This window comes from Myotis myotis, unplaced genomic scaffold, assembly GCF_014108235.1.
Source record: "Myotis myotis isolate mMyoMyo1 unplaced genomic scaffold, mMyoMyo1.p scaffold_m19_p_16, whole genome shotgun sequence".
Taxonomy (NCBI): Eukaryota; Metazoa; Chordata; class Mammalia; order Chiroptera; family Vespertilionidae; genus Myotis; species Myotis myotis.
The window spans coordinates 11001077-11013267 of record NW_023416320.1 but is presented as its reverse complement, the minus strand read 5'-3'; the positions used below and the strand labels follow the sequence as shown (position 1 = coordinate 11013267).

Genomic DNA, 12191 nt, shown 5'->3' with positions numbered 1-12191 from the left:
AGAGGATATTTATAGGCCTTTCTGTAAATACCAGTTAAAGAGATGGTAACCAAAGGAAAAAATATCTAAATCTATATTAAAAACTTAATGCAAGTTACAAATAATCTTCCTATGATACAAAAAATAAGCATCAGCATTCTTATCAATTGATAAAGTAAATCTCAACAGAGTAAATGCTTGTGGATACTGAGAGATGAAAAACTAAAAATTCTACAAAATAAACAAACATCGCATTTTAGGAAAGTAATAGAGCACAGAATAATAATAGTTATGTATAAAACTCCACAAAAATGTATATTAGCATATTTATTGTTGCTGTCAAATATGAAAATACTAACTTCTCCTCTTAACCACAAATGATCATTTGAACTTCCTTATGTACACAATCATATTTTAAATTTCTCAAAAGCAGACATTATTTCTTAGTAATATGTCTACCCTCAATATCACTTACAACAGAGTCTTGCCCTTTACAGACATTTAACAGTGGGTTTTGATTTATTGAAAATATAAAACTTTTTCAATATAATTGGCAATATGAGTTATCCTATATCAGCCGTGGGCAAACTACGGCCCGCGGGCCGGATCCGGCCCGTTTGAAATGAATAAAACTAAAAAAAAAAGACCGTACCCTTTTATGTAATGATGTTTACTTTGAATTTATATTAGTTCACACAAACACTCCATCCATGCTTTTGTTCCGGCCCTCTGGTCCAGTTTAAGAACCCATTGTGGCCCTCAAGTCAAAAAGTTTGCCCACCCCTGTCCTATATAATAAAAGGGTAATATGCAAATTGACCCTAATGGCAGAATGACTGGGAACAACCAGTCGCTATAACGCGCACTGACCACCAAAGGGCAGATGCTTAATGCAGGAGTTGCCCCCTGGTGGTCAGTGTGCTCCCACAGGGGGAGCTCTGCTCAGCCACAAGCCGTGCTGACAGCTGGGAGCGCAGCGGCAGTGGCAGGAGCCTCTCCCATTCCCTGTTAGCACTAAGGATGTCTGACTGTTACTTAGGCCTGTCTAACTGCCAGCTTTAGGCCTGATCCCCTGGGGAGCGGGCCTAAGCTGACAGGTGGACATCCCCCGAGGGCTCCTGGGCTTCCAGAGGGATGTCTGACTGCCAGCTTAGGCCCAACCCTGGGGAGTGGGCCTAAGCGGGCAGGTGGACATCCCTTGAGGGATCCTGGACTGTTACAGAGCGCAGGCCAGACTGAAAGACACTCCCCGTCTCCCTGAGTGCACAAATTTTCATGCACTGGGCCTCTAGTATGGAATAAAGCTGAATATCTAAGAAAAAATCACCTGAAGAGAGAATGGCCCATCATTGCAAACATTAGAAGTTAAAGATAAAAATGCCAATTAAAATTAAATCCTAAAATACTGTGAGTTTTTTTCTTCACAATAAAGGAAATAACATAAAATGTTTTATGGAAAAAAGTTTATGTTTTATATTTGCATGGACATTCAGCAGTTCTCCACCTGTGGGGCGCGACCATTGGAAAACACATATAGCATATCAGATATTTACCTGATGATTCATAACAGTAGCAAAATTACAGTTATGAAGTAGCACCGAAAATAATTTTATGGTTGGGGGTCACCACAACATGAGGAACTGTACTAAAGGGTCGCGGCATTAGGAAGGTTGAGAACCACTGGTAGCTCAAAAAGTAAGTGAAGGGGAAGGAAAGAAAATTGAGATGTACTGTCATTTGCAAGAATTAACATTAAGAAGGAACATACTGCCGAAACCGGTTTGGCTCAGTGGATAGAGCGTCGGCTTGCGGACTGAAAGGTCCCAGGTTCGATTCCGGTCAAGGGCATGTACCTCGGTTGCGGGCATATCCCCAGTGGGAGATGTGCAGGAGGCAGCTGATTGATGTTTCTCTCTCATCGATGTTTCTAACTCTCTATCTCTCTCCTTTCCTCTCTGTAAAAAATCAATAAAATATATTTTTTAAAAAAAAAAAAAAAAAGAAGGAACATACTATTGGGAGACAATTCTACAGGATCTCTTATGTTTTTTGCATGTCTCAAAAGTAGAGAGAGTGAGTGCCTTTGACCCCAATGGGGTTTCCAAGGATATCTGAACAGCATGTAGCCTCAGAAGACAGAAATATTATCCTCTTTCTAAACACTGGACAAGTTTACTTACAGTCTTGCAAGGTACATATAGTGCCTCCTTCCAGAAAAAAACAGCAAGCATGCTTTTCTACCCATTAGGTTCACTCAATTGAGGGCTTTTCTCCTGTAATGTATATAGGTATTACACCTATGGAAAATGGGCTAGGAGAGGGACACAAGAAAATGCTAACACTCTGGTTACTGCTAATGCTGTAAATAACAAAGTCCTTTGTCTCCAGTCCAGGAGTCTCATGTCTCTGGTCAACATTCATGAAACTGTGGCCCAGATAATTTGATAATTCAGAGGTTGGGTAAGATCACAGAACCTTTAGAATTCTGGACACATACCTGTTACTGTTTTTGTTTTTATAGGGCTGCTGGCGTACTCAGAGGCCTGATATGACTGCTGCTTTGCCAAGGGCGCACTTCCAACAGATGCCTCATCCTCTTTCCTTCTGCTAATTGGCATAACAAGAGGAACAGCAATCACAGGCTGCTGGAGAGAGTCATATGAAAAACTGAATTACAATTACGTACTAATTCATAAGCAGTGAAAGTTTAACAAGGCATTACTGAGGAAAGGCCTTTACAACTTGGGGCTGAGATTTATACTTTGTCAATTTGTCAATCCAACAACCAATTTCCGTCACCCTTTCTCTTCAGGTCTGCCTCCCCCCCCCCCCCCCCCTCCGTCTCCCACACACACACTGAATGACATTGTAAATTACGCCCAGCTGGTGTGGCTCAGTGGTTGAGCGCCAACCTATGAACCAGGAGGTCACAGTTCGATTCTTGGTCAGGGCACATGCCCAGGTTGCAGGCTTGATCCCCAGTGAGGGGCGTGCAGGAGGCAGCCAATCAATAATTCTCTCAACATTATGTTTCTATCTCTCGCTCCCTCTCCCTTCCTCTCTGAAATCAATAAAACATATATTTTAAAAAATTATAAATTAAAATCCTGTGTGAAATCTTGAAAATAATTGTGAATTTTAGTAGAAAGTATAAAGATAAAATAGTAAGAGCAATTCAAAACTAAAACTAGCTTTGAAAATTAATGTTAGATCGCCCCAATAAATTCAATAAATACAAAAAGAAAAAGAAAAGAAAATTAATGTTAGTAGAAAATTAAAGGTTATTTTTAAAAATGATATTTTAGAGCCATATTCTATAAACTGATTAGGTAAATTTTAATATGGACAGTCCAATATTTTCTGAGAATTGCTGAAAGTCTATTTTGTCTGACAACGTGATATCCACAGCATATTTAGAAAGCATAGAAAAATATCTATGGTTAGAGAAAGCTGGAAAACATTATGATCCTATATTGAATGCATGAGTGCTGAGCTGAACAATAAAGCAGCTGTTTCATCTTTATTCACTGAAATAAAGTCTGATGTTACCACAGATGACGCCCAATACAATCTTGTCAGATTTTTGGCAAAAAAAAAGCATAGGTATTTTTATGTTTGCTGCAGGATCAAAGATCAATGTCGAACGGGGTGGAAAACAATAATCAAATGTTGGGTTTTAGCCACAAACTGAGAAGGAAATTGCAGCTTGGGAAACAACAGATGATAACTGTAATACAGCTGCATCAAACGGTGAATCTGGAGGGGGCCAGCCAGGTTGCCATGGAGTCTAACGTTACCCTCAACATCACAACAACCACCCTTCTACAGACCCAACTCATAGGACTGAATATTATTTAGAATATGAATAAACATTTCAATGACAACATAGGTATGTTACAAAGCTATATAATATAATTGATCAAGTTATAAGCTAGAGGGAAAAGCAAATTATTTTACAAGTTGTTACTTAGTCTGAGTAAAAGGATAAGAAGTTAATAATGAGGAAATGAAAATATTAACTCTATGTGGGAAGCAACACAATGTAGAGTACCTGCTGTTACAGTAAATATTACGTCAAAATATTTTATACAAATATAAATAGAAATACTATTTAAGACCTAGATGAGAAATGCTCAGCATAATGTAAGTATTGATTCAGTTAGATTCTCTTATCTATAAAATACGGGGGTGGAGAAAACCCTGCCGGGGTCCAACCCCATCAGGTCCAGGGGTCCCCAAAGGTGTGGATGGAGTCGGCGAAGAAGGAAGGACATGGAGACAGTGTTCAGTTGATCAGCAGCCTAGCCAGGATCTCTAGCCAGGATCTCCAGCCAAGTTCTGGTCTGGATCTCCAGCGAAGTTCTGCTTAGGATCTCCAGCCAGGTTCTGTGTCCATGTTCTCTTGCTAGGTTCTCCAGCCAGGTTCTCCAGGCTCTCCAGCCAGGTTCAGTCACCAGGTTCTAGTCAGGTTCTCTTGCCAATTTCTGTAGTCAGGTTCAGTCCAGGATCTTTTGCCATGTTCTCTCCAGCGAAGTTCTTCTGTCTCTAGGTTCTGTGTAGGTTCTGTCTTCTGAGTTCTGTGTTCTAAGTTCTGTGTTCTAAGTTCTGTGTTCCAAGTTCTGTGTTGTTACATCTATATTTATACCAGTTGATTCCAATCCTATCAATCTCTATTCCAAAGGTTAGGGCGTTTCTTATCTCCATTCCAGGGAGTAAAGATTATGTAGCTTAAGCATGATTGTTCGTAGTTAAAGTGATTAATTACCCGCCTGGTACTTAGTTAAGAGGTTTTATTCCCTCCCTAACTTCAGGGGAAAATCCCTACCTGGGGAAACAACCTTTCTCAGAGAGGAGACCTTGGTTAAAACACATAGTGCCAAGAAGGTGAGCAAACATATTAAGAACAGTATGCCATATATGCCAGGTCCCTTGAAACAGCAAGCATGGACCGGCTCCCGGCAAATTCCCCCTTTTTTATTTTTTAAAATCAGGCATTAAAAAGAAAAACCCGAAATGCTCTCTTGTATCCATTTTAAGAGTAGAATTGGCGCTTTCCGCTATTACCTGAGTCCTGATCTATCACCCCAGGGAGAGCTTGCCAATCCTGCACTTTCCTGGGGGTGTAAAGGCTGCAGTGGGGTTAAGGATAAGGCTCCTTGGGCCTACCTCCTCCCATGCCTTTACATTTACCTTTCCTTCCTCAGAAAAACATGGACATACTTCTTGTATAAAAAGTTCTGTCTGACTAGGAGTAACCTTAATTCCTCTGCTAGCAAGCATATGTGTTAAAAGATCAATACAGAGTCTTATTTCTTTAGACTCAGTATGGAACATCTTCTTAATCTAAAGATCAATACAGAGTCTTCTTTCTTTGGACTCAGTATGGCACATCTTCTCAATCTAAGAATCAATACAGAGTCTTCTTTCTTTGGACTCAGTATGGCACATCTTCTCAATCTAAGAATCAATACAAAGTCTTCTTTCTTTGGACTCGGTATGGCACATCTTCTCAATCTAAGAATCAATACAAAGTCTTCTTTCTTTGGACTCAGTATGGCACATCTTCTCAATCTAAGTTCTGTACTATCCACCTTCTTACCCTACTTATCCTCTATAGGGGGGTCTGAAGTACCCTGGTGGAGTCCTATCCGTCCCGAATGTGGGGGTTCTCAATGGGGGGGGCTTACCTAGGGGAATCCTGTTCCACGGGTTCCCAAAGGTGTGGACGGAGTCGGCGAAGACTATCCACCCTCTTCCTACGGTGGAGTCCTATCCATCCCGAGAGTGGGGCTTACCTAGGGGTCCCTGTTCGGGCACCAAAACCCTTTTATGCTCTAATATTTAATAATTCCATGAGCCCTTGAATTTCTTAGCCATTATTTACAATCCTGGAATATAACCGAGAATTCTTACAATCAAAATCAATATATATATATATATATATATATATATATATATATATAAGCCTAAGGAACTGAAGGACCGTTCAACCTTTCGACCGTTCAACCGGTAGCTATGACGCGCACTGACCACCGGGGGCAGATACTCAATGCACAGGCATGGAAACATGGAACAGACTGATGAATCTCAGAGGAAAGGGGGGAGGGGGAGGGACGAGGGGAGAGGGCGGGAAGAGATTAACCAAAGATCTTATATGCATAGCAGAAGCCTGGTGCACAGACTCATGCATCTGTGGGGTCCCTCAGCCTGGCCTGCAGGGATCAGGCCAAAACTGGCAGCCTGACATCCCCCAAGGGGTCCCGGACTGCAAGAGGGCTTAGGCCAGGCCGAGGGACCTCACCGGTGCACGCATCCGTGCACCAGACCTCTAGTACCTAATAAATAGAGAAAATTATATGCTGCATAGTGTGTTACTAATTCAAGCATAACAGGTAAAGGATGTGATTAATGAAAGTCATAGTATTGGCAATACTCAATAAACAAACAAAAATCTTTCTTTCATTGGCTGAAACTCTGGGAGCATTTTCACATAGGTAAAAATACAATAAAAGGCCAAACAAAAAACTTTGGCTCTTATAAGCCTTCTACACACCAATATTCCAAATGCCTACAATGGCATCCAACAGACCCTCCAATAAACATCTGCTGAATGATTGCTAATATAGGTGCCACACGTCAGACATGAAGAGATACTGTATGAAGAATGATATGTGATTCCCTCTACTTTTCTGGAAATATGGCTACTCCAGTCAAAAATATCAAAATAAGCAGTAGCCATCTCCCATTCTCTGCTTACTTCTTCTACCTTCTGGTACTAAGTATTTCCCCAAATGTCAGCTGATTGGTCCTATTCTTGCCCCATCAATACCCCATAATCCCAAAAGACTTAAAGCCTGTCATCACTCTTCCTATAAAATGTCCCTTTAATTTATTATTAATTTAATAAATGTAAAAACACAGAAAATAACAAAGAATAAAATAACATCCATATTTTCAATATAACCAGTAATTACTAGCTATTAACATTTTACATTGGCTTCTTAAAAAAAAAAGGGATAGAAAATGTTAAAATAAAGGTAAAATCTCCTCTCACTGCAAACCAATAGCCCATTCCTTCCAGAATCAAACACTATTATGCTTTTGACATAATCCTTCATAATTACTAAAAACCACTTATTTATTTATGTATTTATTTATTTACAGGGTGGTTTTGGAAAAATATAAACAGATACTGTCATATTTCATATGTCCTTGGAAAACTAATTTTTTGCATTAAATAAAATTTAAAGACATCCATATTAAGAGCTACTGTACAATTTTTAACAATTAAGTATTACATCATGTGACTATGCCATGCTTTACTTATCCTATTCACTAGATATCATCAGTTGGGTGGTCTTCAATTTTATACTACTGCAACAACAAAGTTAGACGTGACTCCTCAGGTTCATATAAATAAGACTGTAAGAGCACAGTTGTATCAAAAAGTGGGATTTTGGCATCACAGGGTACGCTCATTTTCAGTTTTACTAGATAATGCCAAGTTTATGAATTTTTACTCATAACAATGGTATATGAGTTCCTCTATTTTCTACATTTTCACCGCTACTGAAATATTGTTTTTCTCAACTAATATATTTTAAATTAAAGACGATTATTCATAAATTGATAATTATTGAAACGATGATACAGTCATAGAACTCAACTATATTATTCTCATAATTTTCCATTTCAAAGAAAATGTAAGACTAAAATAGTACATTAAAGGCATTTTAAAAAGTATGTTTTTGAGATATGTTAAATTATAGTAAAATAGTGATACAATAAAGTGCTGATGAAAATGTATGTAAACTACATAAAATTCTGAAATCAAATTGGCAATATAACAAGGGCCTTAAAATATACTAAACTACATGCCTGAAGCTACTAATTACATTTCTAAAAATATATTCTAAGTGAATAATTAAAGAAAAATGCAAAGATTTAGCTATGAACATATTTACCCCAATGTTACTTATTACTCTGGATTAATAGGATTATGGGTATTAGTTAGGTTTTTGTTTTTGGGGGGTTTTTTTGAGAGAGAGAGACAGAGGTAGGAAGGGGGGGAGAGAGAGAGAGAGAGAAAGACAGAGAGAGAGAGAAAAAAAGAGAGAGGGAGAGAGAGAGAGAGAGAGAGAGAGAGAGAGAGAGAGAGAGAGAGAGAGAGAGAAAGGAGGAAAAAAGTTCATCAGTTGCCTCCCGCATGTGCCCCGACCAAAGATTGAACCCCAATCTTTTAGTGTATGGGACAACACTCCAACCAACTGAGCCATACCAGCCAGGTCTGTTAGTTATCTTTTAAGTAAAACTATTATTTTTGAACTTAGAAAAAATATACATTTATATTTAATTTTAAAATAGTTATGTAATAAAAATAAAAGTCAGAATCTTTGAAGGAACTTGGTATCAAATGAATGTCTAAATTACTTGAGCTGCTAAAACACTACTTGACCTTCAGGAACATCTATGGTGTACAATGAGAACTGCATTCTTTATAAAATAACCAATGAAGAATTTACAACACAGTGGAATATTATTCAGCCAGAGAAGGAAATCTTGCCATTTGCAACATGTACGGACTTTGAGGCATTAGTAAAATTAGTCAGAGAAGATATGAAATCTAAACAAAACAAGACAACCACCACTCCCCCCCCCTAAATAAAATACACCCAAACTCATATATACAGAGAACAGATGAGTGGGTGCCAGAGTTTGGCAGGGGAATGGGGGGTCAAAATGGATAAATTGGTTCAAAAGGTATAAACTTTCAGTTATAAAATAAATGAGTCATGAGATGTAATGTATAATGATGACTATAGTTAATAATACTGTACTGTATATTTGAAAGTTGCTAAGAGGGTAAATCTTAAAAGTTCTTATTATAAGGAAAAAATGTGTAACTATATTGGTGATGGATGTTAACTAAACTTATTATGGTGATCATTTCACAATATATACAAATAATAAGTTATTATGCTGTATAGCTGAAACTGATATATGTCAATTACTATAACTCAATAAAAAAATTTAGAATATTTTTTTCGAATGGTCCCTGACATTACCCTTACTTCTCTATGACCCATACTCTACATCACCCAAATTTTCTAAAATGCAAATCTATCTACATCAGTTCCCTATATTTCCTCTTTCCTCTGTAGGATAGTCTCAAAATCTTAGCTATATAAATAAAATATTTTATGAATTGGTTTCCAATTTCTACCAGTCTTTCTTTATAAGAAGACTTGGCTCTAGTGTGGAAACACTGTATCTTCTTTGCCTCTGCTCAAACAGGTCAGCCCAAAACAACCTTTCCTTTTTGGCTTACCCCTATGACGCTAAGCTCAATTGTCAATTCCTCCTTTAAAAACCCACACCTGCTTGTGAGAACTATTCCTCTTTTTTGTGTGTTTATATAATCCTGTTCATACATTTAACATAGCACTTACTGAAAATGGCATTACTATTTTTTTTAATATATTTTATTGATTTTTTACAGAGAGGAAGGGAGGGAGACAGAGTCAGAAACATCAATGAGAGAGAAACACCGATCAACTGCCTCCTGCACATCTATCTACTGGGGATGTGCCCGCAACCCAGGTACATGCCCTTGACCGAAATCGAACCTGGGACCTTTCAGTCCGCAGGCCGACGCTATATCCACTGAGCCAAACCGGTTTCGGCGACATTACTATTTTTAATAATATTTTCAGCCATCTTGAAGAACAGGACTGCTTGCGACTAGGACCGTAGCCTCACCACCACCAAATCTGGTCTCAGATGCAAGCCGGTACCCTACAACCACTTAGGACAAAGACCTGGATACTCACGGAAACCGAGACATTCTGACCACAGATTACTAGGAGTCACGGAGCCCATCCGCCTCCGCCCCTCCCACCCCACCCCCCACCCCCCACCCCAGGCCTCTGTGGTGGCATAGGACCTGCCAGACCCACTCCCCGCGAGCAGGCTTCCTGCTGACACAGGGTGGCTGTGCAACTTAACCTTGACTCTGGGCGCGCGCACACACACGCGAGTCTGTTTCCTGTGGCGCAGGAGTGGGCCTCCCACCGACACAGGGCAGCTGTGCAACCCGGCCCCCCAAGCAGACCGGGCACCCTGATTCTCCCTGCAAGAGGCAGCACTGAGCACCAGTGGCTTGACTCTCAGTGCGCACACGTGGGGACTGTTTCTCATTGTGCGTGCATGGGATCCCTGATTCTCAGTGCATGTACACTGAGAGCCTGTAACTCCAATTCTCGCGCACACGCACACAGGGACCCATTCACTGCGCGAGGCTGCACCAAGTGACAGAGACTCTGAGACTGGATTCTCAGCACATGCACATGGGGTCTCTGACTCCTGGAGTGCACTTGGGGACTCTGATTTTTGGTGTACACCCGCGGGGACTTGTTTTCAGTGCAGCACATGTGGGGTCCCTGATTCTAGGTGTGAGCACGAGGCAGCACTGAGCGCTGGTGACTCTGTTTCTCGGGGTGCGTGGCTCCCATTGACGCACGGCAGCCACACATCTTGGTGTGGGAGCTCTTCAGTGACACTTGGGTGGCAGGACGCTCCCACTGCACATGGCTCAGGCCCCCGCATCTTGGCATTTGGACCTCCTGGTGATTGATAGAATGGGGAGACAAGGAAATAATCCCCAAAGGAAAGAAAAAGAGGAATTGCCAAGAAAGCAAATAAGTGAAACTGAGGCATGCAACACAATTTACAATAGTTAAGATTTGAAAACAGCCTAAGTGCCCATTAGCAGATGAGTAGATTAGAAAGCTGTGGTACATCTACACAATGGAATACTATGCTGCTATAAAGAAGAAGGAATTCTTACCATTTGCAACAGCATGGATGGAACTGGAGAGTATTATGCTAAGTGAAATAAGCCAGTCAGTGAAAGAAAAATACCACGTGATCTCACTCATTTGTGAAATATAAAGAACATTATAAACTGATGAACAAAAATAGATACAGAGACAAAGAAGCATTGAACAGACTCAAACTACAGCAGGAAGGCTGGGGAGGGTTGTGGAGGGGAGGCAAGAGACCAACTGAAGGACTTGTATGCATGCATATACGCATAACCAATGGGCGCAAGACACTGGGGGACTAGGGGGTGTGAGGGCATCTGCCGGCAGGTAGGGGAGGCCGGGGGAAGGTCAATGAGGGAAAAAAGGAGACATACATACTATTATTTGTAATACTTTAAACAATAAAATAAAATTTAAAAAAGAATAAAAAAATAATATTTTCCAATAAACTATAAAAAGCTCTAGAGGGAGAGATATTTTCAACCATGACTTTTATATCTTAGCCCAGGTATCTAGTATACTGTCTCAAAGTCTGGAACTATTTGAAAAAGAAAGAATGGCATGGGGGAGAGAAGCAAAAGTTTCAAATGAAATTAGAACAAAGTGAAGAAAAACATTTAAAATATGCTCCTTGATATATAAGTTGTACTTTTTAGTGAATTCTTATATTCTAATGTAATTCTAAAAATGAACATTTTTCTCCTACAAAGTAGGTTTAAGTTACTTCAGAAAAAAAGATATAAAGGTATTCCAAGTAGAATATTACAAAACTACAATTAAGTCAATGGGAAATGCAATTAAATACTGCATAAATCTGACCTTAAATTCTAAGTTCTGTCATTTACTGGATTTGTGACAATAGGTAAGAAAGTGTAAATAAGCATTAATTTCTTCATCTTTAAAATGGGAATAAAACCCATCTGTCAGAATTACACTTAAGTATCATGACATGGAAAATTATACTTAAGTATTCTAGAAACCACAGTTAGCTACTATTTACTTTTTAATTTATATCCTTTTAAACAAACACATATTCCAACTTTTTTGCACCAACTATCCTAATCCCAGGGTTAGGCGCCCAATGCATGTGGGTTAATAAAACTACAGATTAAGAAGAAATGTCAAAATAACAAAAAGGAAAACTAACACTTACTAAGAAATGTTTATGTATTTAACACTCTGAGAACAAACATGTAGGCACTATGAGGAAAAACAGGACAGTAAAATAGGATGACCTACCTCAACTAGCCTCTGTCCTGTATCTGCTTTACAAGCAATTGCACAGAAAACACCTTTAATTATCAATGAAACTCTACTTTAAAGAATAGAAATGCTTAAAAGGGGTAGAATGGGAGACAGAAGAATTCTGCCAAGTCCATAAATGAAATC

General features: G+C 39.4%; 1 protein-coding gene across 17 annotated transcripts in view; it reads right to left on the bottom strand.

Moving 5' to 3' along the window:
- The window catches only part of VPS13B (vacuolar protein sorting 13 homolog B), a 613015-nt gene that overhangs the window by 377192 nt on the left and 223632 nt on the right, over positions 1 to 12191 (bottom strand). For 15 of the 17 annotated variants that reach the window (XR_004972424.1, XM_036337858.1, XM_036337864.1 and 12 more), the window contains one exon: positions 2477 to 2624. The exons of 1 other annotated variant lie outside the window; for it this stretch is intronic. Coding sequence is in view for 15 of the 16 variants with exons in the window: in XM_036337858.1 (XP_036193751.1) it covers positions 2477 to 2624 (148 nt within the window). In the remaining variant the exon portion in view is untranslated. The remainder of the gene's footprint in view (positions 1 to 2476; positions 2625 to 12191) is intronic. One more of the 17 variants, XM_036337862.1, reaches the window with a different exon arrangement.